The sequence below is a fragment of the Denticeps clupeoides genome, chromosome 4 (genome assembly GCF_900700375.1).
Source record: "Denticeps clupeoides chromosome 4, fDenClu1.1, whole genome shotgun sequence".
In the NCBI taxonomy this organism is placed as follows: Eukaryota; Metazoa; Chordata; class Actinopteri; order Clupeiformes; family Denticipitidae; genus Denticeps; species Denticeps clupeoides.
Window position 1 is genome coordinate 21,434,095 of NC_041710.1, and position 27,957 is coordinate 21,462,051.

Here is a 27,957-nt window from a genome sequence, read left to right on the forward strand (position 1 = left end):
CTTGGACATTTACATTTTATTTAAAAAACACAGACCATTTTCACCACCTCCCATTACACAACTGTTTATTTATGGCCAGCACTTAAGAAAAAAATTCAGCTTTTTAAGCATACAAATAGATGAAAAGGAAGGAAACTAAGGGCGAAAAGTACACGCTACTTCAAAGTGAAATCTTTAGATGAAGACGTGGTGTGGCCGCGTGTGAACAGGAGGGGAGTGCAGCAGTCCTCGGCTTGAGGTTCCACAGCAGAAAAGGGCATCAAAGCGCCGCCGCTCAAGGTGACTGCATTCAGCCTGTCTAGTTGGTCGCTCCCGGGTGGTTAATTGAATTAAAATCAATGACAATCGAGTTTCGCCGAGGCTTGAACTGCCTGAGATGGGAGACACACACACACACACACAAACAAAAAAGTAGTGAAGATCTTTATAAAAAGGAAAAAAATAATAAAAAGTGAAAAAGTACTTTCCTAAACTTTGCTGTTTTTTTTTTTTTTATTTGAGTGGGAAAGGGGAACAAGGAAAGGACAGAAGCAAGGAAAAAAATATATTTAACACTTGCTTTCAAATTCACACCCCATCAATGTAATCTCCCCCAGCGACCAGGGCACTTTGAAGGAGCCAATTACCCAGAAGCCCACAGAGGAAAGGCAGAGCAGTGTGGATACCTCCAGGAAGTAATGACCAGGACTTGGCCCTTCAAGCCCATGCACCAGACCCCCTGCCCAGTGGTACCAGCACAGCATGGGGTCAAACTGCTTTCAACCCTTCTTTCCTTCTGTTCATCCTGAATCTTCTTTCCTTCCCCTCACTGTTATCCTTTCTTTCCACTCTTCTTCTTCACGCTTTGATTACCAAACTTCATTTCCCACCCTCACTTTAAGTATTTTGGCTGGTCCATACATTTCACTACATACATCAACACATGATAGCCGTAGGTTTCTTTACTCTCGCTTCCTTCCTCCATTTCAATGTTCTGCGTTTCCCTGTTTTACTTTTTTATTTTTTTATGAATTTAAAAAAAAAAAAAAAAAAAATTACTCCATCTCTCCTCACTTGCTCTCCATTTCTTCACTTTTCACTCCTTCGTTTTTCTCCTGCCCTCCTCTCTCCACCTCTCCGATGTCACTCTCTCCTGAGTACAGCTGCATGCCTGAGGGCTGTGAGAGCTCAAGAATGGATGGATTCCATTATGAAGAAGTGAGTTGTGGAGGCAGTAGTCAACACAAGAGGACACACCACAATGCTGCTGGTGCATCACTTAAATCATTTCCATCCAGATCCAAAAAAAAAAAAAAAAAAAAAAAAAACACTGATTCTTCCAATGCTACAGACAAAGTCAGTGTGTGTGTGTGTGTGTGTGTGTGTGTGTGTGCCCAGTGTCTTTTTTTTCTCATTTGAGTCAAGGTGGCACAGGGTCAAACTTAAAACTAAGTGGATATGAGAGCCATTAAAGGTGTGAATTACAGGTCTGGTTGGGGGCCTTGGGCTCAGGAGAAGAAAAAAAAAAAAAAAAAAAAAAAAAAAAAAAAAAAAAAGACAAAGAAACTGGGGGTGGAACAACAGAAAGAAAAATAGTCCGTTCAAAAATAGCAGTATGTATTTTGCAGGAAGAGGACAACCTTGAGAAAGAATGAGCAATGGTAACTTCACCACCACAAAAGTCTAGGCGTCCATTTATAGAGCTAGGGTTAGGGTATATAAAATGGTGTACATACTTTTAATCTTCATGTGGTATGTAGCGTGCCCTATTCAGACATGAGGTGTGCGGATGTATAGTGGGCTGCTTGAGTCTCATTAGAAAGTCTAAAGAAGGACTTTCAAATGAAGGAGATACAACTCCATGGATCACATGGCGATCAATATAATTTGCTTATACGTGTGCGTATATGTGTTTGCATGAATATCATAGAAAAATTTATAGAGAAAGACATTGAAAGAGAAAAATTCAGAAGACATTTATATATATAATAAAATTAAATTTAAAATCAATTTTAACTTTGAAAGTTGCGCTTCTGGATGACTCAAGTTAAACAGAGGCCCCAGACCAGTGGAGAGCTCCCCCCAGGGCTGGAATAATTTAACAAGACTGTCGTGGCAACAATATTTCCATTGGCTGCTGGTTGAAGTGCCACCCTTAATTTCAATCCGAAATCGAAATAGGTCACACCTCATATTTACAAATTTAAAGATTTTAATAAGAAAATCTAATTCAACATTTATTTCGTGTATATATAGCCCAAAATCAGATACAGTATGTCTCAATAGGTTTTGACAAGCCCTAAATTTGACACCCCCACCCTTTCTGCACATAAGTGAAAGCAAAGAGTGACTAGGAAAAACTCCATTAAATAAAACTCTAGGCAAGAGGAAAAAAAGAACGGAAGAAACATCAGGAAGGAGAGCTACAGAGAGGGATGCCCTTCCAGGGTAGAGTGATCATGCAATTGGTGTCAGTGAAGGGTTGGTGATGATTTGTCCAATAAGAGAAAAGAGGGGGGAGTGGGGGATAAAAAAAAAAAAAGTCCAACAGATGTAGTGGTGGAAAAAGTCCAATGTGTAGTATAGAGCATGTCCATGTTTCGAGGTACTGGACAGTGCAGAGTAGTTTTTACTACAGTGCATGTCCATTAAACTACAATAGGCTAAGTTTCCTTTTGGTTGTTAAGGTTGTGTTTTTGGTTCATGCATTTGAAATGTTTGAGTGAATTATACATGTCTAAATTTTTACATACATTTTACATATTTATTACCACTGGACAAATTGAAAACTTGTGTGTGTGTGTGTGTGTGTGTGTGTGTGTGTGTGTGTATCATCCTGTGTGTAGTTGCTGCAACTGGGATATAAAAAGATGAACACTCTACAGCATACAAATCACAAACAGATTCCTCCATTTCATCCCTCCTTTGCTCCATCCCTCAAAACCAATCACGACTCCCAGTGGGTCCTGCACATGTCCAGGGGAGTCTTTTCAGAGTTCCATACATAGCATGATAATTTTCTTTCCCTAGCTCTCTCTCTTGTTAGAGGCTACCTGCTGATCCCAGTAGAGGTCATTAGACAGGCCATGTTACACCCCTGGAACAACCAGCCTTCATGTTATATCCCTCCCAACCCCCCCCCCCCCACACACACACACACACAGAGCTCTACATGTTGCATGCACATCACACACAAACCCCACTTTTTGCAGTCCTGGGGGGGCAGGGTGTAGCTCGCAGGCCTGTTTGTTTGGCAGAGGTTTGGCCTGTCAGGCTTGTCAGCTTGATGTAAATGAAGTCATCACCCCCGCCCAATCCCTCCTCCTCGCCTTGCCTCTCCAGTTCTAGCTCCCTTCACTGGGCCTGCAGCTTCTCAGGAGACTCACTTGTATTCAACTCCCGCCAAGTCAAGCAGCCGTCTGGAGGCAGTCATTTCTGGGGAACCGTGGTACTTGTCTGACAAATAAATCACGTCCTTTATACCTATAAGTAAGAGACAGGGGAGAATGGATGGAGAAAAAGAAAGAGATGGAGAGGGTGTCAATTATCCATCAGACCGACTGAGCGAGCAGTGACCAGGAGAGTCCACACTCGAGAAAAAAGGCTGCAGGAAGGAGGGGGTTATGGGTCGATAACAGCGGCTCTGGCCAATATTAAGAGAACAGAACACGGCACAAACATGGCATCCCCATAGTAATCTTTAAAACATGAGCCAAAAACACACACAGCTTCAAAGTGAGAGGTTAAGTGACTCACAGATGAGTGTTCGACTAGGAAACACTTGGTCCACCAGGGCGGACAACAGTGCGGAGATAGCTGATTAAAAGGTCAGATGCTGGCCTGACACACTCATCAACCCAAGCCCTCTACAAAACTACAGACCTCCTAAAGCACACTCTGCTGCACCCTTATAGGCCACAATGGCATCTCTACTCAGGCAAGACAATGAAACAAAAGAAAACTTGCAATGTAGATTCACATCTCCGCAGCAATTTCTCCAGAATTAACAAAGCTGAATTTAAATGCGTACATTTCCCCCACCCCCATAAAAATACTGCATCTATCCTTTACATTTAATGCATTTATCAGACGCCCTTATCCAGAGTGACTTAAAATCAATAGTTATAGGTAGTGATTTTGGGTCAACAAAATTTGACTAAATATCTTAAACATTTTCAACATGATTAGGACGAGATGAGAAATAAATGTAATTTATTTCCTTAGTCATCATGTAATATGAAAGTGAAAGTGAAGTGATTGTCACACGTGATACACAGCAGCACAGCACACAGTGAAATTTGTCCTCTGCATTTAACCCATCACCCTGAGTGAGCAGTGGGCAGCCATGACAGGCGCCCGGGGAGCAGTGTGTGGGGACGGTGCTTTGCTCAGTGGCACCTCAGTGGTACCTTGGCAGATCGGGATTCGAACCAGCAACCTTCTGATTACGGGGCCGCTTCCTTAACCGCTAGGCCACCACTGCCCCAAATATTGTTGATTAATAAAATTTCAGTTTCCTGTATCTCCCATTTGGAGATGGGAGATACAGAAGACTTCACTTCTGCAATACACATTTGCATCATTAATTAGATTACAGAATACTTCTGATGGTTTTGCAGACAGCTGGGAGAAAAGGACAAAGCAATCTTTGGACTTCTTTACAATGAAGTAGAAAAGAAAATGTGTGGTTGAAAAACATAGAACAAATCAGAGCGTCTTTTGTGCCTCAAATGGATTTAGTGTATTCTTGAGTCAACAACATTTATTTCTTATATAGCCCAAGATCAGATACAGTATGTCTCAATGAGCTTGAAAAAAATAAGTCCGTAAGGTAAGAATATAATTATAAGATAACTTTGTTTTTTAATGGGTTTGGCTGGGGGGAAAAAAAAAAAACATTTTTATCTGTTCTACTACATACTTGTACTATATTTATGTTAAAAAAAAAAATACTAAAATACAATTCATGGATAATTCTGACTAAAATGCAAAGTTTACCGTGTAAACACAATCACGTAGGTAACGGGAGAGAGTCAGAATTTAAACTGCAAAATATTAAACCAGATTTTTTTTATTGTGTTAAGTTCCCCTAGTCATAGAAAATCTCCCCACACCTCTCCTCACTGACACAAGCTGAGAGGAGAGAGGAAGTCGAATGTCAGCAGCACACAGAGAGGGGTTGGAGAGATGAAGATGCGGCAGTCACCACTGTACCTCCATCAGTGAATGATGGCACTATGGCAATGCCACCCACCTTCACCTACAGAGCCAAACCTGGAACCTACCAAAGCACAGTCTACAGATGGAGCTGTGATACAGCCGCACTCCCGCTGCTGTAACCCCTCTATCTAGTAACTGCTTAAAGCTACTGGTAGTTTTCTTTACTTCAGTGTATAAGGAGAATGCACTTTTTAAACTTTGTGGTGCACTTTGTAATTTGGGCCGGTCAGTATAACAGTAACATGGCCTGTCATAATTCCACCCAACAATATTGGTCACACACAAGGCATAATTACACATATTGTCATCCACATTCCACAACCCAAATCTAGCATTCCAATCTATTATAACAAAACAGAAGAACAATGGTAAAATGAAAAAAGGTTTAGATTACCTATAGTCATTGAATCAAATCAATAACAACATCAATGTCACAAGTTGTATTAAATCGCTTCCAAATTTAGATATAAAATGAATCCAAATTCTCTGCTCCAATTCTATTCTACTTTTCAGCAGAAAACACACTATTGAGATCTTTTTTTAATGGGGAGATGCTTGGCATCTCTGTGAGAGAAGAAAACCAGAACTCAGTCAAAATCATTTTAGAGAACTGTCAATTTTAAACTATGCAAGAACCTACATGACTGTGCAATAATGACAAAAACCTGAACTTAAAAATTCTTGTCAGAAGACCTCTCAAATCACACCATTTGATAGTGGCACTGGTGACCTGAATAGCTGCTGTGTGTTATTTCAGAAGTTTTAACTTTTATTAAACATTGGACTCCCTTGTGATGTGCGACTATGGAAAAAAAAAAATGCAAACATGTAAACTTTTCTGCACAGGCAGCACAATAAATACATAATCATATAGGTAGGTTTATACAAAAAATAAAAGAAAAAATTGGCCACTTGGTTATTGCGGTCACGGTCCAGCGTGGCTTTGCATAACGGAACGCTCTTGATGAAGGATAATGCCAGTGTTCAAAATTTATATCCTATAAACAAACCATGAATAAAAATGTACACAAGGCTCTGTCAATATTGAGAGTGTGGAAGTAGAGAGGTTGGCATTAATGCTTGGCAGCAATCCATGACATTGCACAGGAGGGAATAATGATCCAGCGGAGGAAGAGGGGGATGATCAGAAGAAAGAAAACAGAGGAAGAAACAATGAAAAGAAAGTAGACAGTGGAAGATTAGGAATACATACAGCTCCCTATTCTCTATTCAGAATTAGTCATTTGTAGAATTTTGTGCCCATTATTATGTTAAAATGTCAGTTGTGTATTTAGCAGCATTGTCTTGCAACATTGATGGAAATTGAATTTCTGACAATGCATTTAAACTGTACAAGCCTACATTTAATATTTTAATGGTTTTCTACCTTAGGCTTGTTGCAACACTTCCCCCCCCCCAGACATCACAGATCATAAGGCAATTGTAAAATAAGATTCTGAAATTAGGAACAATGTGTTCAATAATAACTGGTTGATTACAGTTGGCAATATAAAAGTGCAATATGACTTAAACCTGCATTAAAAATACAATACAATATTCATAGAATAACTTATGACATGATCACATTGTGTTTCCCAACCCTGATCCTGGAGGGTCTTCTCTCCAGCTCAACCTCAATTAGGCTATGCTTTTACTAATTGGACTAATAATGAGAGGGGCATATTGTAAAGATTTGTGGGTTGGAACAAAAACTTATGTTCCTCCAGGACCAGGTTTGGGAAACACTGATATAGAAGATGAATTTATGCCCAAGTTGTTCATGCAGGAGCACAATGACTAGATTAATGATGTTGTTCAGGTACTGTGGGTTTGTCACTGTACCACTGTGGACACCTGTCCACCACCACCACCTAAGGCTCATCTGGTGACAACAGTGGCTCATCAAACATAATCATCAATTTCTGCTTAACGTGAATCAATTATCACTTTCATCAACTGTTGTTCAGTGTAAATGCTCCCTGGCCCCACGCCTGCACCTGGTGGTGTGGTCAGGTCCCCTTGCGAGTCATCTAGAATGCAGACCACGCTGATGTAAATGGTTTTGAATGGTCTGACGTGACACTTGAGTGCCTCTTACCTCCACCACTGGGCACTATTCACAATGAAGCAGTCATCAATGTGGGATCTGTCCAAAGGACATACCATTCGAAGTCTTTCTGTGACTTCTAGTATCACCGTTGAAACCTGCTGATGACACTCTGACTAAGCTCAGTGGCCACTTCCATCTGAGTACATCCTGCTTGAAGCCTCGCAATGGAGAGGAACTGTTGATCAATTGTTGTGTCATCTTGGTATCACAATGTCAAAATATGAACAGAATGATGAGGAGGACTGTTTAAATACCAATTCTGATTGAACCAGGAAATGTGTTGGTCGATTCATAGATCAAATACCTATCCCCCCCCACACACACACACTTTTGCCATTAGGTTCCTTGTTGGAGAACAATGTGTGTAAAAAGTACTGCAACACTGAACAGTTGGATATGTGCATTCAAAAGTTTAGGGAAGGTCACATTAAGGTAACCTGTAAAGAGTATAGTCCTTTAAGATCTTTGAGAAAATTCCACCTGAAAGCTGAATATCCTGAATAAACCACATCCAAATGCAGAAAAACAAGTTTTCGCAGGACAAACGATTAAAAGGAAAACCTGAACCAATTGCTTTGATGGCAATTGCTTTCAAATCCAATCATAGCTGAATGGGTAGGTCTGGAAAGGTTATATATCTGTATATAAAGATATAGAACATTGTAAATTCAGTGGATTCTGTGTTGATGTTTCAATTGGAACGTCAGAATACGTCCGAATTTACATGGTATGACTTCTTAAAGCACATTTCCCAAAAATGAATAATTTAGGTTCAAGCAGTTGGTCACAGTCAAGCATTTTACTCATAAAACACACATTAGACTTGCATGTATTCACGTCTGAGAGAGGCTTTCTGTGCGTCAGCACACAACCAAGAAAGGCGGAAAGTTCCAGAATGTCTAGCTGTCTCATGGTGTGGACAAGAGATGAGAGGGTCCAAGTGAGGGGGCGTTCTGGCATGTCAAAAAGCTTTTCTTTTTTTTTTTGTTTGACCACTTCTCCCAAGATGGTTTGGTGACAGACACTAAGGAGCTGGACAGATACACCCTGCATTCCACAGTGAACAGCAAAACATTCTCAATAATAGAAAAATATATATATATATTCATTGCATGTGTCTTAAATCACAACTGAATTTGCACTTTCATGCTCACTGTGAAGTGTTAACAGTAAAAGGCAAAAGCAAATCAGGGTTTGTTTGTTTGTTTGTTTTTTTTTTTTTAAATGTAAAAGGTTTCTGAACCTACTTAAAAATAAATAAATCAGTAGTCTGCAAAGACAAAATACAAAAATGTTATTAAGACACCATGTTCAAGCACAGCCATCTGCATTTTATATGTGGTTCCTTGTCAATACAAATGTGATCCCAATTTAAAATCAAGGAATGTGCAGACTTGGTCTGGTTTAAAATTCATGAAAAGGAGACAAAGAGAAAGAATAAAGAGTGCAGGAGATCAAATCCGGGTCAGAGCGCCATGTGGATTTGTTATGGGTTAGTGGTCAGCGGTTTGTGAGACGAACTTCAGATGAACACCAGCCGCAGACGGGGCCGTGTACGTTGAGGCAGGCTCCATATGAAGCAGGGCAGAGGTGCCGCATTACTCTTCCCCTCCCTCCTTTGGGGGGTAATTAGACAGCATTATAGAGCCAGGACCTTCACCCATGATGGTTGGTGCTGTGGACGGGCACAGGTGTGCCCAAGGTGGCATTAGTCTGTTGGCAGTTTATCAGTCCAAACACAAGCAAAACTCGCACTCATTTATGCATTCATCAGTTTAATGATCTGACAGGATGTGAGGCAGTCCACATACGCACGCACACACACAGAGTTTCAGAACGAAGCACGCAAAGGGATTTCACAACACAAGGGCCAATAGTCAGTGGCCAGGATTTTACATAACAAGGACCTAAAATGGCCAGTCAACCACAGCGTGACAATCAGACAAAAAATAAATAAAGACAAAATTCACACCTGGACATGGGTGGATAGAGAACAAAGAGCAAATAACAGAACTCGGAAAGAGATTACGTGTGCATGTGTACAGGAAAGGAAAACATTTTCTAATGCTGATTTTGCCCACTAACAAAGAAATGAAATGGCATTTTCATTAATGAAAAGTATTTGATCCCCTATCAAATCCACAAGACTTCTGGGTCCCAGTTATATTTTTTTAGACAGGTAAGGTGCAGACATGCAAACTCTGCACCATGGCCAAGACCAAGGAGCTTTCCAAAGATGTCAGGGACAAGATTGTGGACATACACAAGTCTGGAATGGACTACAAAACAATCACCTATCAGTATAGAATAATTTAAACTCAACTCTTGCACATGGTCAAAGTGCTCATACACAAGCAACTATGCACTCAGACATACAGACAGATATATTTGGACACCTGCTGTGCTACTGTACTGTCGCCATATTGGATGCTATATTAAGAGTCACATTTTTGGCCACCACTGGTTGAACATTGAAGGCCATAGAGAACTGCATGTACTGTATGTGCAGGAATGTGTAAGATAATCTATATGTTGTTGTGACATGTAACCATATTGATAAGTAAGGAGAGTAGAAGCAGACACCTTTTGTGGGTTGGAAATATTGAATTAAAAATAGGAGTGGGTATAATAGAGGTTTCTTTCAACTACCTCATTGTGCCCAGGCTGGATGGCATAGGAGTACACAATCAATAAAGATGACTCGATAGAAATGGTAAGTTCTTATCGGTAATTAGTTCCTTTTCGGAATGAGGTCAATTATGAATGATTGGGTGAAAGCTGGTGCAGTTATTCACAAATGGAAAACTATAAAATAAATGCAAATCTCCCTTGGTCTGGAGGTGGAGAGAGAGAGCGAGAGAGAGCGAGAGAGAGATCGCACCTCGTGGAGTTTCAATGATATTGAAAACAGTGTGGAACCAGCACAGAACTACTTGGGAGAAACTTAATGATCAAGGCAGAAGAAACATATTAAGGTTTTAATGTGGCCTAGTCAGTATATCTGTGGAACTGGTTCAAGCTTCGAGTTGCCAAACATAATCAGGCACAAAATATCAATGCTTTGGAGAGGATCTGCAAATAGGGAAAATAAAATTACATGCAATCCTAGCAACAAAAATCTGAGCACTGTGATTGGCGACAAAAGTTTTGCCACAAAGTACCAAAGCACATTTTGCAAAGGGATCAAATAGTTATTTTCCTCATGAAAATGCAAATTAATGTTCACTGTTCCAATAAACCTACCATCGACATTATAGACTGATCATTTCTTATGATGTGACACAGCACAGTGCACAAATTGAAATGTCCCCTGCAGCATTTAACCCATCCCGAGGGAGCAGTGGGCAGCCATGAAAGGTTGCTCAGTGGCACCTTGGCGGTTCAGAATTCGAACCGGCAACCTTCCAATTACAGGTCCGTTTCCTTTCCCGCTAGGCCACCACTGCCTCTTTGTTAGCCTGCAAACTTATAAAAGTGATTTGAAAATGAAAACCCCTGCTGTTGTGTGTGTGCGCGCACGTACACACATCCACAACTGCATAAGACAAAAAAAAAAAAAGACTGAAAATGTTCACTGGTCAAAGCAAAAAAAGGCAACTGATTTCCCTTAAGCGCCACACAAGCGCTCAGAGAGATCTGTTCAAACGTTGATTGAGAGTATGGCCCGGTGGAGAGCCTGGAAAAACAGAGAGGGAAGGCAGGAAAAAGGGAGTGATGTTTGAGGGAGGAGGAGGAGGAGGAGGCTGGGACGAGGAAAGGAAGCCAAAAGACAAGTCCACATTAGAGGTGAGTCAGTCTGGATTGAGGGATAAGACCACAGTGCCCCCTAAAGTCCAAAGCATAATTCACTTTCCTGTACCCCACCCCTCTCTCCATTTCTCCTTGATTGTCCCCTATCCCTCTTTCCTACAGGGGATTGTGTGCTAAGGAGCTATAAGGAACAGGAATTCAAGGGAACCCAAGTGTGACCTGGGGAAGAAAAAGCTGCTGAGCTTTAGCCAGAGGAGGCACAGAGAGGAGGAAATAGGACCGACTCCATTCAAACTACAACCTCCCAAGCCCAACATAGCAGAGGATAGTCATTCAGACTCTAATGCATGCAGTCATACCCTTGGTGCTTTTACACACACACACACACACACACACACACACACACACACCAGATAAAAAGGAAAAAACACGCATATACACTTCTTGATTCATGATTCATCAAAATGACAATAGTTTAGCATAGGACTGTCCATCGATTAAAAGAAAAAAATATGCATAGATACAGTGAACTGTATCGCATAGTACTAGATGTACACAAGTAAATAATATAAATGCATATGAATAGATAGATCAGCTGGATCAGCCCTAAAATGGTTCATCTCCAACTTTATGTAGGAATCATCTCTGGCCAGGATTAATTTCACATCCATGCCATAGGTCAGACCCACACAGGAAGTAAAAAAAACAGTTGTGTTTAATTTTTATTTATAAATATGTAATAAATGTTTTAATTTGGACAGTTGTATTGTATAATTGACCTTTCAATACTGATAACTCTGCTCACAACTCCCTCGCCCACACATTGCACGGAGAGTTGTGTATTCTCTCTCTACTAACAGAACAGCGTAAAACTGCATCAAAGACCAAGTCAGAAAACGATCACGCTCTCCAAGAGTCACCTTTACACTGCATTTTTAATGAAGCCAGAAGGAAATCACTCTCCCCATTTCTCCTTCCTCGTTTCATCCTTCAAGGTGCAAGAAGGTAAAGAGAGAAGGAAGGCGATGGTACAGAGAGGAGGAGACAGAAAAAAAAAAACAAAGAGAAGGAAGAGAGCAGAGATGTGAAATGTTTCCTAATGAAGAGGGAGCAGGGAGAAGGAGTCTACACCCTACTGTGCATGGGAGAGAAACCGGCAACCCTGCACATGATAAAGAGGCAAGCCGCCTGTATGTGTGGGAGCAGGTCTGTGTTCACACCACAGTACGCAACTACGGGAGGCCTTCGCCCAAGGAGCAACAGCAGGAGATTCTGGGATGCAAACGAGGGAATGAAATTAAAAGTTGGTGGAAAAGGGAGCTGATGGGGGAATGGGAGAAGTAAATGTAGGCGAGAGGGGGGGGTTTGGGGGCTCAGAATTGTCTTCTAGGGGTGTAGAATTGATGCCTCGCAATGCAGACGTGGACTATTCTGCATCGATGCCAAGCAGAACATGAATAGAATGATGTAGCTTGTTGATTTTCTGGCGGAGGAATTAAAATTCTAGTTAAAAAGTAGTGCCGGTAGTGACTGTAGAAGCCTGATCGGAGTACAGCGCCGCTCTAGGCAGGAGTAACACGCATTCAAAACGAACGCACTTGCAGAGGCCTTCATTGAGCTCACTGGCGTATCTGAAAACATAATGTGAAGTAATGTAGAAAATTTGATGAGATGCATCATAATGCATCGATAATCATAATCAAATTGCAATTATCAGAAGGTTGCCAGTTCGAATCCCGATCCGCCAAGGTGCCACTGAGCAAAGTACCGTCCCCACACACTGCTCCCCGGGAGCCTGTCATGGCTGCCCACTGTTCACTCAGGGTGATGGGTTAAATGCAGAGGACAAATTTCACTATGTGCACCGTGTGCTGTGCTGCTGTGTGTCACATGTGACAATCACTTCACTTCACCTTCAGTTCGCACCTCTACTGTCCACTACACCAGATTTGACTCCCTGATGAGCCCGAGCCTTAGCAGGACCCCCCCCATCTCTCAGCCAGTATTTTTATGCAAGCAACACAGGTGCTGGGTTACCTGTGTGAACAGCACCCTGACAATTAACCAGGAAGATTCTGGAGAGGCTTGATCATTTCAGCGAATATATGAGTGACCGAGATGTGTGTGTGTGGGGGGGGGTGGGGGCATGCAGCTGTGTTGGGAAGAACACTTGACGACACCTGCCTCTCCACACATGCAATTCCACATTTTAGTCCCTCTGTCTCTTGCTTACACACCAGGCCTTACACACTTTTGCTGCAGCTTGTGGATACTGTGCAGGAAGAGAGCAAACAGGATGACAACATGACAAGTTCTCCTCTCCTGCGACCGCCCACTCTCCCCCCCCCGCCCGACTCACCTGCCTGGATGATGAGCTTGGCACATTCGTTGCAGGGGAACAGCGCCACATACATGGTGCAGCCCTTCACATCCGCAGAGTTCTTGTTCATGATGGCGTTCAGCTCCGCATGGCAAACTGCATCCAGGGTGGAGAACAGAGAGGGGAAGAAAGAGGAGGAGAGAGTCAGCCAGTCACAAAATTAACTGGCCTGAACACAAACGTGCCTCTTATGATCAACACAATAGAAATAGTGTGTTATCCTAAATTTACATTCATTAACTCCTTATTAATTTACTATTGTCCTTTATTTCACATATGAGGGTCAAATCAATCGTATCTGGGTCTTATGAAGATTTCAGGAGTGTGTCAATGCAGACAGGCGATGCCGAAGGTCTCTCGTAGATAAAACTGAACACCTTGATTGAACGTTCCACTCTCTCTGTACTAATACGGCTCTAAAATGTACTGTTCTCTTCAGACAATCAATCCTGTACGGCTGTGCTGACTTGTACAAGAATAAACACTCTCAACTCTGGTCCAATGAGTCGATGGGACACTTCCTCGTAAGAAGAAAATTCCTGTAACAATGTCAAAAGTGGAATCTTGTTTTAATCTGAATGAAGAGCGGCATCAATCCTGCAGCAATGCCACTGTGACCAATGATCTCAGATATGGCACCAGCTGAGAAAAAAATATGCAAATCATTAACTAATTAATTGTTTAACTAAAACTACATACCTGTGTAGTCGAATAAAAAATAAAACCTAGGAGGAGAAAAACTAAGCATCGAGTCGAATCCCACGCAAACGGCCCAATCCCCGACCCAATCTGCTGACCATTCATTATCTAAAGTACATATTTTTTTTAAGACCAGTATGAAAGTACAAAGCACAAAAGGCCTTAAATCATTAATGATCACACACTAACTTTTTTGATTACAAATCAAAAGAAAACAGCGAAGCTGCAGCAGCACACAAAGCCACGGGCAGCGTTGCCGTGGCGGCAGTGCATGTTGAACAGATGCCTGCTCGCCACCACATCAGCCTCCGCTGCTCTGCTAATCATTCAGAGCACGCTTTAATTACGCTAAATGAATTACCCCATCAGAGGTGGCGTGGCACCACACACACCCGCTACGTGGCTTCGGTGCCACGTGCTCGCCTTGGCACGTCCTCGAGTCACGACCTCGCCTCAGAGACGCGGTGGGTTGAGGGGCTGAAGCAGGAACGGGGGAGAGAACTCAATAATTCAAGAAGGTAGAGATGACGTTGAGTGCGATTATGATGAAAAGGTGTATATATGAGTGACAGGTGGCATGCAAAGGGGCAGCACAGAGAGAGAGAGAGAGAGAGAGAGAGACTCACCTTGGCTGCCGTGGCAACAGTACCGCATGCCACACATACGTACAGACCAGAGTCATTATCCAGGACGGGGTAAAGCAAAAAAAAAAAAAAATGTAAAATGAGATAGCAGCAATGGGATGGGATGTTACTAGCTCTCATCATGATTATTCACTCAAATGAATGCTAGGCTAATTTCTCTCAGCGGGTAGCTCCGCTTCAGCTCAAGTTCAACCGAAGTTGAAAAGAAAGCGCCGAGCTGTTTCAAGCGACGCTGCCAGCGCCGCAGTTTCATCTGTTCCTCTTAGCACGACGCCCAAACTTCTGCCCCGGTCCTGTTCCAGTTCACAGCATTCAGGCTTCATACGAGCGCGCAGGTAGACGCCGCTAATTAGCTGCAGAGACGCTTACGGTTAAAGTGGATCTGTTCATCTGCCCACAACGCTACGCCCAATTATTCTTCTCCGAGGCCCATCTCCTCTCATCCAACCCCCTCCCGGTCCCATCGTACGTCTGGCATATGGAACCCGGCCATCAATATCGGTTGTTGCGAGTTAGCGTAAGCCTACCATGACTCATTAGGGCCACGCTAAAGACGTAGCATTTATCCACTGCTACGGGGGGAGCAGCAAGGACGGACGCCCCAGCTCTCTGACAGATACCGAGTGCACCATTACCCGTTTAATGACAGCAGAGCGGAGGATGGATATCAGAGACAAAGGCTTTTTTTTTTTTTAGGGGGGTAAATAAGTGACGGCCCTGTCTTTGTGAACAGCATGAACAGGAATTGCGGGTTGATGGAAAACCGCCAGCAAACTGCAATATGGGAAAGATTTGGATGAAAAAGTAAGGGGGGTGGGGGGGAAGAGAACAGAAATAATTGGAAAGGAAGTGCGTCTCTAAAGTATTTCCAAATTGCCCTGTTCATTTGCCTCTCATGGTGTACCATCAACCCAATCAGCCAAAATTCAATACCAGGTATTCATCCAACCGCACTGAACCTTTTCAAAAGGACTCCTGATAATTGTAATTTCTTACAAGACAAGAAAAACACCACTTTCTGCCAAACTAACCACTATTAGGATCTCTGAAGACCAGTACATGGCACATATGATAAGTGAAAACACATCACTTGTACCTCCTCTCATTGATCACACACAGTTATGCAGTTACTCGCTGAAGCCCTGTTACGGACTTAATGTACGTCTTCACATTGCTTAAGACTAGATCTGAACAACTTTATATTGTGTTTTCGTTACGGTCATGCTGCTCTACCAGATTAGGCCAAGCAGAACCAGTTAACAACATTAAGCCTTTGTTTTCAGCATGGTTCCCAATAAAGTGGTTCAAGTTAAAACAATTGTATAACAAAGCTATAGAGATGATTACATGATTATTATCTGGAGCAATAACATTACAGGTCATATGGCAAAAGGGACCTGAAAATTAACACTTATACTAAACCATCATAGATCTTACCAGGCTTTCAGGCATTCACACATACATATGTGTGTGAATGGAGACAAACCAATTCACAACTGACTAATGACTGCAAACAATAACAAATCAGGTCATAGATAATATCATGAGAATGCAAATATACATCTATTTATTAACTGTCTGTAATTAAACACTAACGCAGTGTCTGACAGCTAACTGTCACGCACCACTGTGATTCCAAAAGCTAGCTGTCTGCTGCACCGCAGTTTGACAGGCATCAGTTAGTGGTTTGATTCTAATATATGAAGTCTGTCACGGCTCAAAAACATCTGGATTGTTTCAACCAAGCTAAAGCCACAGGATCAGAACTTAAATGTTGGGCCACGGCAAAAATCACATTTTTTCCTCTTGCAAATTCAGACGGCAATCAACACTAATCGCATAATTGGTCAAATGACTGTGCTGGTCCTTATATGACTACACAAACAGATTGTCTTTGGGTGGAGAACAACAAAGTTACTCACTGGTATCTTTATGGTTTTCATTATTGCTTCATGTTCAGTCTTGGATCATTTGTCCCAGTGAGAATGCAGAATACCAATCTTTAAGTAAGAATCATTTTTAGAAGAAATAATAGGCCTCTTGGATGGGAAAAGTGAGATTTTTATTTTGGCTTTGTGGGTGAAAAGAGTACTATTCAAAATACTACAGTGAAAACTAAACCACTGTATCTATGCCGTTTTTGTAAGCAATTTTTGCTTAACCTAAAATCCCTGCTCAACATTGAACAGTTTACCTAAACCAAATGTCCTTATTTCCCCTAAAGATAAGAAGAGAAGATAATCCTTTATTAGTCCAACAAGTGGCGTCTGGTGTAAGGTGCCACTGAGCAAAGCACTGTCCCCACACACTGCTCCTTGGGTGCCTTTCATGGCTGCTCACCAAGGGTGATTGTTAAAAGCAGAGGACACATTTAGTTGTGTCGCAGTGTGCTGTGCTGCAGTGTTTCACAATGACCACCCCTTCACTTTCGAAAGTGGGAAATTTGCACCAAGGACCATTTGTATAATGTATAAACATTTAAATACATGGAGAATGGGACTAAAACCCTCACGTCTGACAAGTGACCGGTCACACGCATAACAGAAAGGCCTGGAGATTGTAGGTGATGGAGATGTTGCCACACTGCATCGTGCAAGTACCCCACCCCACCCACTCCCAGAGAAATGGTGCCATGAAGCCATGAATGTAAATAAAAATGGACATCTTCCACCCTTTCAGAAAGAACAAATCAGTCATCTGTATTACAAAACTGCTTCATCAGTCATTGTTGAGTCAACAAAAGACGCGCTCAACCGTTCATTTAACAAAAACACTACATGTGAACACGGCCTGTGTCTGAACATTCCAAACGTCCAATAAAGCATGTTTTGGCATTGCTGCCACTTCCACAATCCCAGCCAGGACACTGCTGAATGCTGGCGGCATTGTCAAGCTTCTGTCACTCACGTCTCCCTCGTCAACACCAAACAGTGAATCATTAACTCCCCAATGTCTAACGAAGGAGCTGACTGCGTTAGCCGCTTGTTGGGTGTGTTTGGACGGCATGGTGGTGAGAAATAAATGATCGTTAATGCAACAAAAGCACAGTGTGGGGCTAAGTCTCGCTTCATTATTCACTCGCCACCAAACTATAGCTCCACTCCTCTGGAGCGTCAGTTCAGCTCAAAACAAAGCCAGTCTCTGCTTCTCTGAAAAATGATTCAAAGCAAAAGCAAAAAAAAAAAAAAAAAAAAAAAAAAAAAAAAAAACACTATCGGAAATGCTCTTCATTCTGCAAAAAAAAGGGAAAAGAATGGGATGAATGCAGAAGATGAGGGAATGTTATACACTTTGCAGCAAGTGCTGATTAATGCCTATTGTTCCCAGCTGCCTGGTATAAATGGGAAAACTATGGATTGATCCAAAACATTGAATTACAAGGGTTTAACATGCAAACTATGCAAGTTGCAGTCAACAGAATGTACTCATACTACTACAGCATTTTACTGTCATTAGTGTGTAAGAATACAGAATTTCTTTCTTAGCGATATTTGCTGGATTTGACTTGGCTGCTCTGAAGGCTTCATTTTACCCAGACGGCATGGATCAAAAAGAAAAAGTCCTTCTGAAACAAATTATACTGTATTGCACAGTTCCGTGTTCAATCATAAAACTCCGCTACTGCAGGCAGGATAGAACAAGGTTCAACTAAATACCTTTCTTCCCTAATGCCAGCAGGGGATGGTTGGCTTTAAAATGGATGGGGTGGTAAATGGACCGGTGACAATTTAAAAAAAAAAAAAAAAAAATGGCCAAAAACATGACTGACAAATTGTCTTACAAACCCACCTTTATTCCCCATACCATCTCCCTGCCAACTTGATTCTGTTCCAGCCTCTGGAACACACCTACAAACCTAAAGTACTAGATGAGTCCACTTGTGCATGTAACAATTAAAAATGTAACAATTCGGCCAGATTTATAGAAAGAACATTTGCATTTCTGCCGGTATTGTGTTATAACACAAAAATGATCAATGCACACACTGCAAAAGTGCCATGTAGGTTTGCGCACCAGTGAATGTCCGCAGCAGTGTGAGCCACATTTTTTTCATGAACTAAAATTGGTCCCATTATGAAATTAGCTCCACTCGCTTTCCTGCTACTGCCATTTTTCGTAGAGAAGAGAAAAAAAAATACATTTAATTAAACTGCTCAGTTGCTGTACAACAGATGCGGAAGGTGATTGCGTTTTTTTCTTTGAAATCATTACAAAATATGCCAATCTTGGTTACAGGACAGTCTAATTGATTCATTAGCAGCGCAGGCTGGAGACAACAGCAGTAGAAGCCCCTCAGGAACTCTCATTGACTGGGCTTCATCGCCATGACTGCCCCCTCTCTCTCATGCTCCTCTTTCCTTCATTGCAGGGATATAAAAAAAAAAAAAAAAAAAAAAAAAAAAAAAAGTGAGTGGCCAGCGCCCCCTATAGGTCAAAGGCAACAAGCCAATGAGCACAGATGGGGAAATGTGGAAACGAAAATACTTTCCGGTTGAGAACACAACCGTAGTATATTATTCCCACCTGAGCTGGGAAGGCATGCCCAGAGCTTTGTATTATGCGTTGTGATGATTGCCTTAACAATATCCACTGTACATTTATTCAGTAGGAGAGCAGAGGTAAGGACTTAATCATATCCCATTGAATAAAAATTATGGAAAGAAGAGGGAAAAAAAAAAAGTTATGTGACTAAATATTCTGGCATTTTAAGTACATTGCTTAAACACTCCATTCCAGCACTGCAATTTCTTATTTGGTCTAATGAATCAAGGTAATTTAAAATCATTGTTTTAAGGGCACAGCTGCATTGAGTTTCTTGGTAGAGTCCCAAATTGAGGTAAACGGGGATGGTTGAGTCATTGTAAGAATCCAGTGTAATTTTTGTGCAACATTTAATGGGTACATTTAAACCGGCAACCTAATACACAAGCAGCTTGTGTAAATATTAATATAGATATTATGTAATATTATACATTTGCTACCAGCCGAAACATGGCTCATCTTGGGTTCATCTCTCCACACAGAAAGAAAGCCAGAGGAAAGACATTTAAATTAAAAACACCACATAAGAGAGTGAGAAGCGAGGATGAGCCCGCACATGCACCCTCCCTCAAGAGAAAAGGTTGGCCTTCTTCCTAAGTGTCCATATGGAGTTGTGCAGCTGTCTGAACCAGCAGGGGGCGACAGCAGGGGAGCAGAACAGGTGGGGGCTCGCTGTGTGAGTGTTAACTCTGGGGGGGTGGTGTTCTCAGTACAGCTGCACCACACGGGGACAAAAAGAAGAGACAGGACTGTAATCCACTCTAGTCACTAGTTTCTTTTAAAATGCCGCCTCCTTGACATTTACTGTGGCAAATAAGCAGTTGTGGTGCCTCAACTGGGCAATTACGGTACCAGTAATGATCAGTTCCCACATTCTAACTCTTCATAACTACCTAACTCACCACTGATCATATGGGATGTAGCTACAGGATCATCCTAACATCACAGATTCATTTCCACAGCTTCAAGGAGGCCATGTTTCATCATCAACATGCAAGGAAATACTAACCATAGGGGTATTTAGTGTTCAGCTTGTCCTCAGCGGAGCGATTCCACGGAAGCAGGTCATCACTGCAGCCATTGGGCATCCCATTGTAGCCGATGCCCACAATTTTATTCTCCAGATTTACGATACAAGCACCGACCTTGCAGAGAACAGAGACAAAAGCAGCATATTGATATGAGAGCAGGGAGAAGAGGGAAGGGTGTTCAGAATCACATTGGCAAAAAAATGAAAAAGAAAACAAAAGAACTAGAAGCAGGGGAGGAGGAGGACATGATTTTGTTGAAAAGCATATTTTCACACGCACAATACGAAAAAAAAAAAAAAGTGGATGACATAGGGAGCATCATTAACTTCCCAGCTCAGGAGGAGAGCTTTTGTCCCTTACCTTCCTGGACACATTTCCACACCTTTGAACCAAGCGTCTGTGCGGAGACGTGCGTCTGTGAGCCGGCTTCAGGATTTAAGGACGCAATACATGTCAGCATTTCCAGCTGGTAATGCCTTTCTTACGAAGGCAATTAGAAGGAACCAAATCGAGCAGAGACGTACCGAAATCAAACGGCCACAGGGCATGGTGGCTGTGGAACCATGATGCTGGCCTGACATGGCGTTAAACATCGCTGGAGCGGCCTCACTTCACATATCCAACAAATCGGCGGCATTAAAAATGAAACAAGCCGGGTAAAGAGCGTGTACAGGGAAGATAAAAAAAAAGCGGGTTTAAATCACGCAACGGGGCAACATAGCCAAACATCAAAGCACTCGAACAAATCTAGGGTGACAAAAAAGGCAGAATCTTCTAGCAGAGTGTTGATCAGGAGGGAGAAAAAAAAAAAAAAAAAAAAGTATTGGGGCGAACCTCCCATCTTTGAGATCGCTGCCACGCATCATCAAATAGCGGGGCTAAGACGGTGCTCTTCGGGGGGCCTGCCTTTGATCTGGCCAGTATCTGCAGTGCTGGCTCTTATCACAGTCACAGCCTGATCTATTTCTATCGAGCTCCTCCACTCCAGCACCGGCCCTCACCCCCCGCTGTACCCCTCCGCCCCACCGGCACGGCGGGAAGTTCACATGCACGTTCTCGCTTCTGCGCCTGGCAAACTTGAGAAGCACAGCAAACGCTGGAAGTCACACACACACACACACACACACACTGGTATAAAGTTCCAGATGCTCCCGTGCTGTTAAGGGTGCAGATCAATGAACAGTGTGGCAGTCTGGGATTGAAAACGGGAACTGAGAATAGAAAGATTTGGCATGAATGTTGAAGGGCGTAGGCTGGTAGACACACATATAGCTCTATTACGGAAGGAAAAAAATGGTTCCGGTGGGTAGTACTGGCAACGATGCTCAGAGGTGTTTCAGTGAGAAAAGTTCTCAGACGCGACCACAAAAACATACCCCACCCATACGACCACAAAAACATTGCCCACCCATACCCCTCATTACCTGAAATGCAGCTCTCAAAAACATCCTCCAAATGAGGACTCCCAAACCCACACCCCCCTCCACCCCACTCTCTCTTTCTCTTTGCTCCCTTCATCCATCCCTCGCCTGGTGGGTCCCCCTAACTCCCAGCAGCAGGTGTGAAATAGCTGGGTGCCTGGAGAGGTGCATGCTGGGTAGGTTGTGGGATTAGTGGGACAGGAGACCCCCGCTGAGCCCCACTGGCTTATGCTGCCTACTAAGAGATGGCTCACGGACAGAGTACCTCAAACACACACCCCCACACTCAAAATCACTCATACCAAAAGTGGAATGACTTTCAATCTTGCATTATAAGAGAAAATCTAGGAGGATTACCAGTGATTAGCAAATAAACACCCTCTAGACTTCACTGCCTCCCTTCTTCATCAGCATAACCTCTTATTTTCCGAAAAGGTTCATTATGTTCACAGAATTTACTTTGCACAGAGGGCAAACTGATTTAAATTTAGCTCATTAAAATGAACTCAGAGAATTGAGAATTTTCTCAAATGCGTGCTTTCGAACCACAATGTCTGAAATGTATGGGTGTAGTATGGGTGCACAAATTGTTTTTAAAAATATGCTTCATGTAAAATCAGCCGACATGAAATAACGTGGACAGGTTGTGAGGTGGTCTGTGGATATGAGATTTGACTGCCAGCATTGGTCCTCCCATAATTCCACTCTCTGCCAGGATCTGACACACCCAGCGTTCAAAGGCCTGCTGCGGACCCTCCAGGTCAGGGGTGAAGGGCCTCACCACACCAGAGCCCAAGACGAGAGCCTGTCAGATGGGTTAATTTTTAATGTAAGACCCCTGCCTGGAACAGGTCTCATGCTGAGAGATGGGGAGAGGTGAGAAAGTGAGAGCGAGAGAGGTATGCGAGGGGGAGGGGTGAAAGATGGATGAAAAAGGAGGGGACAAGCAGGTGTGGAGGCGTGTGGGTCTAAAAGAGAAATGCAGGGGTAAAAAGAAATAAAAATGAAAAACGTAACAAAACCTAAACCAAGCAAGAGGACGGTGTATCAAAAATAAATATATAAAAAAAAAACCACCACCATTGTGGATCAATACCCAGATGGATAACTGATGGACGGATGGGTGGATGTGTGTGATGTAGTACCTGGGAGCTCGGATCCTTGCTCCTTTGAGCTGACAGGAAAGCAACAGCCATAAAATATTCAGGCCACTCCAAATAATCCTCCCTCTTCCGCGTCTGCCCTTCTCCCTGCGTCCTGGGATGGAGAGATGGAGAGGGTTAAAAAGAGGCGCGCAGGTAAGAGGAAGATGGGGGTGGGGGAAAAAAAAAAAAAAAAAGGACAGAACAGCAGGAGCATCAGCAAAAAGCATGATGGAAACTAACCAGATTTAAAACACGGAGGAATGGGAAGTTGGGAGAGCACTTAAAAGTTAGAGAAAAGCAAAAAAAATAAAAAATTTCCTCCTCCTCCTCCTCCTCCACCACACACACACACACAGCAGTCAGTCGTTCACTAAAGGCCACCATGCCCACCACAATGACGGTTAAAGGGCCGCCATACAAGCGTTGCTCCAGTTGCCACCTGTGGCCCTCCTTAAACACACGGCCACATGCAGTCCACACGCCGCGGTAAACGCGGACTCCGGCGCCCGTGCGGTGCCCTCAGCCACGCATCAGGTTTTCTAAGAGATCATTATTTGGCACGTCACTGCTGAGTTCGGAGCCGCTCATTCATCATTAGAGAAGCGGCGGTGGCGGTGGCTTCGGGACACAGGATGCAGGATTTTCCAGCGTCTCTCAGATCCCAGCTGTGAGGGGGACCTGGGCCGGAGTCAGCAATTAAAACCAACCCACGTGTGACTAAAACAGCCGGCCTCTGCTCACCGGGCACAGTGTCGTTTCATCCCAGACCGCACAGCAGCTTGACCCGACTAAAAGCCCTAAATGAAATGGCTGCATGGGAGCGTGGGCATCAAAGATGTGCCTTTGAACCTCCTCTGCCAACCTCAACAAGTCTGTGATCAGGACCAGCAGAACAGCGCCACGAACAAAGCCACTTTCAAAAAACGAGTGCGACAGATCTGACCCCATCTCAAAGCGGCAAGAATCACGTTATTACAGCCACTGTTCCAGAAAATCTACGCCACGCAGCTGATTACATATTATTCTACCCCTGGACAAATGCATCATGATGGCAAAAAAATAAATAAATAAAAAATAAAATAAAAAGCCTTTTAAAAGTTTCACAAAAAAAAATAACACCCCCACAAAAACACTGGGGTTTAACAAAACCTTAAGCCTTACATAAGCAGCACGTTTGAGAAAAGTTTCTCGGCCTTTTGTTATTTTAGGACCATTACACCATTAGTCATTAATATGCGACAGAGTCGGTACAACATGGGTGATGCATGGCCTTAATTAAGACACTTCCCCTTCATACGGCTCCCGTTACAGGGCTATTCTTCAGCGGAACGGGAGACAGGGCCCAAACAAAGGCCACCACAACAGCTAGATCAGCTCCTTAATTACCACAACTTTGTTTCTGGTGAGCCATTGGCCTAACCGTGGAAAAATCTCTTCGAGACCACAGGGCCACCCCCATCTGGCACCGGGGCTACTTATTTTCCCCCATCATGCCTACAGAACCTGCTTAATGAGATGTGTCTGAGCGCATTTTACTTCCCCGGCTCCCATTGGTCCAGGCCGCAGCATCCGCACAATTCCAAGAACGATGCCACCGCTGGGACGGGGACGGGGGGCTGGGATAATGCGCTTCCATCTCTCAGGAGAATTCACTGGAGATTCTCATCCGCATCGATTCCACAAGCGGCACGGATTACCATTCTCACCCGCCTTCTGCCTGGCACTGCTTCTTCCAGTCCTCTTTTTTTTTTTTGGCCACAGCTCCTCAGATGCAGATGCTTTTGATCCTGGAAAATTACCTGTCTGAGTTACTCAGAAGGGGGCAGGGGGGGGGGGTGTACTGCAGGTGCCTGTGATGCGCCAAGACTTCTGCAAGTGCACCATTTATAAAGGGTGAAAGGTCACCAGGCAGAGCCAGGCACACAAGCGAGCCCAATTTTACGACGACCACTCGCTGGGTTCATCAGCACCGCCCCCTTAACCCAGCATAAAATGGGCAATGTCTGCTACCGTCTGCGTATTATGATGAATCCTATTCATTAATTTTCCATTATTAACAGGTATGTTCAGAATCCTGTCTGTTCCAAAAAAATATGATTTTATTATATATCTTTTTAAGATTCAAGATTCTGTACTATTTCCAAGTTCAACCGCTCAGTAGCATTAATATATATGGTCACATAATGACATAGGATATGAACTGTTACTGGAGCAAAGCAGAAGCTATGCAGCTCAAGAAATGCTTTCACAATAAATCACGATCAACTAAAAATAATCCTATCACATACATACAATATACACCACTATCAGCAAATCACATATTTCTAATAATTAAGTCATGTAATAAGTGTAGCACCAAATACATTGGCAAAATCGTTTTTTTTTTTTTTCAGCTATCAAAAACACAAACCCAGCAGAGACAGAGACATTGCTTGCAACACACCACCCTGCCCTCAAACGAAATGAGACACCAATCGCCTGACTTTCGACCAAGAAGAGGCACAAGGGGCACATCTGAAAGCGAGAACAAGCTGTGGGTTCATTTACGAGAGGTGCTGGGGTCAAAGAACGCCACTTAAGTGTCACTCGGATGTGTCACTGAGGGGGTCAGGACTGGCATAATTTCACTTCACTGCACTTGACTGAAGCAAAGAGTCCTCCTCAGCAATGGCACAAGGGCCTTCAGTAAAGGTGGTGAGAGTACATGGCAGCGTGTTGGGGTGGCCTTGCGACCCGGAGCCGACAGTGGCACTTAACCACCACACGGTCGCACCTGGGGAGGTGGAGGAGGACACAGCTCAATTATAATGACTCAGCCGAGGGTCCTTTAGAGCAAAGCTGTGGCGGTAACCAGGTTAGCCATTCACATGTGTGTCAGTAGAACGGCACGTGGACAGTAGTGCCATCAATAGGGCCACCGTCATTGTCACCTTTGTCCAAATATACAGCACTGTGCAAGTTTTAGTACAGCCTAAAACTTTAAAGGTCTGGATCTAAAAGCATAAAACGCAATAATAATAATTATTAAAAACTGCAAGTGGGAATCATTTCATTTGATTTCAGTAAAAAAACATATAGAGATGAGATACAAGAACTATGGCTTGGTCTCTCCTGAGAACAATGAATGATCTGCAAGCAAAGGTCTAGAGAAGGAGAACAATAGGATACCATAGTCTCTTTCTCTACACACACAACGTTGTTATTTAATGAAAATTAGGAGTGTCTGCAATAAACTGTTCAGGTAAATTCAACATTTGATGTTAAAATTGCTTGAACTTTTGCTTTCACAGGTTTGTATTTTTTGCACCAACTTTATGCAGTACTGCATAAGCACAGTGGGCATGTCTGATCCTTGCATTTCTGGGACTGATGCGCGTTTATCATCGTTCTGAGCTGAGGCCTCTGAGGACAGGAAGTGTTGACCAAACCAGCACTGTACGGTCAAGACTCCCGAACCACACCACTGGTGAGGGTCGGTGAAGCTTTGGAATCAGCCTGGGAGCGATAATAAACGTCATATACCAAGTGTACAACAGAGTGAATAAAAAGATTGAATTCATAGTTGGGGGTCATAATGAACCAGAACTGATCACTTCATCGATGGTAACTTGAAAGCACGTTCTAATTCGCTCTGGATAAGGGCGTCTGCCAAATGCCTTAAATGTAAATGTAAGTCACTGGCAGGCCACTGGGACGAAACGCCAATCACAGACGACGACCTGCACTGGCCACCCCGATCACCAAACCTCGTCTGGGGGGGTACAAAATGTACCGTAGAGGAGACGTGAGGAACACGTAAATACAGCGCGTTTCATAAGGTGCACAGGTCGCCACGTGTGGCGGCGTCGCGTTGCTAACGTCTATAATACATGCCGAAACCCCCCAGAGGCGTCCACTAACGTTTACCCATTCCCGCGAATCACGTTTCCGTTCGCTTCCGCGTCCATCTCCGCTGTTGATCGCGCAGGACGACCCGCGTCTGGTTCCCTGTCGCGGTTTCAACGTGTTCGCAGCGCTGCGGTAACTTCCGCGACCCGAACTTTCCCGGGAAAACGCCCGCGTCACGTGTCCGTCTCCTTATTTGGCACGACGCAGGCAGGAAGTAACGTGGTGTTTCAGAGCTGTCTGTTTCTTCGCATTTTTTAAGTGTGTTATATCATTTTGGTAACATAATGCGCATGAAACGTGTGTTGTGTCTTTAATTTATTTACGTGGTCTGTGTTTAACGCATGTGTAGTACGGGCCGTGTCCAGCATGGGGCAGTATTGAGGTTTTCCATGTCTGAGGCCAAGAAAAATTCCGACCCGGCCACATTCCCATTAGAACCTGGATCAGAATCGTGTTTATTAGCCAAATATTTCAGTGAACACATACAAGGAATTGGATGGTGTCTCTCAAGCACAACAGTACAAAAACAACGATAATATGCAATGTACAATACAATGTAATCAAATCTTATATACACCAAAACAGTGCATATAAGTATATTAGAACAGTGTAGGCAATTCATTTTCAATCACTGATGACCACACACTGTCTCAATGCCGCTCATGAATAATGACTGACAAGCATGTCCATAGAACAAATACAGTTGCCTGATGTGTTGTGTGATTTAATTTGATCCTCAAATCACTCCCATCACCGTATGTAGGTAGGGTTCTCTCTTATGGCCACCAGTTTTGGCATTTGACAAAAGAGACATGCTGCCGATAGATCACATAGTCTTATGTCGAGCATTTTAATTTGCAGAAAGTAGTTGGCTGCATGTTCATCAGTAAATCTCATAGCTTCCAAAGGGAAGCTATACTTGTGACCATGATCTCGGAGTCTTTTGTTGTCTCGCTTTCAGGTTTTTGTGGTGTTTATACCAACTTGTCATCGATGAATCCTTTGATAATTATCTTGGTATTTTCTTTATTAATAATATGTACAGAATGTACCAAATGTGCCTCTCTTTTACAATTTTACACTATGGCCCTCATGTCATCTCCTTTAGTTAAACAAACTGTTCATTTGAAAATTCATCAAGACAGATT

General features: G+C 43.1%; 1 protein-coding gene across 1 annotated transcript; it reads right to left on the minus strand.

Annotated features, from left to right (window-relative positions):
- Window positions 1-26,982, minus strand: dctd (dCMP deaminase). The gene is made up of 6 exons (XM_028978356.1): window positions 26,828-26,982; window positions 22,922-23,033; window positions 20,334-20,469; window positions 13,419-13,535; window positions 3,366-3,462; window positions 1-371 (listed from the first exon to the last, which is right to left on the minus strand). Exons 1-6 carry the CDS (start codon window positions 26,866-26,868, stop codon window positions 299-301), a joined length of 576 nt encoding a protein of 191 aa, XP_028834189.1. The 5' UTR covers window positions 26,869-26,982; the 3' UTR covers window positions 1-298.
- Between the last annotated feature and the right edge of the window lie 975 nt (window positions 26,983-27,957).

Bases quoted from the DNA above. Each gene is read 5' to 3' on its own strand.
- dctd (XM_028978356.1), bottom strand. From the start codon at position 26,868: ATGGACGCGGAAGCGAACGGAAACGTGATTCGCGGGAATGG. The intron at 23,034-26,827 runs GTAAACGTTAGT...TCTCCATCCCAG, and splicing joins AACGTGATTCGCGGGAATGG to GACGCAGGGAGAAGGGCAGA. The intron at 372-3,365 runs GTGAGTCTCCTG...CTCCCATCTCAG, and splicing joins TTGGCGGGAGTTGAATACAA to GCAGTTCAAGCCTCGGCGAA.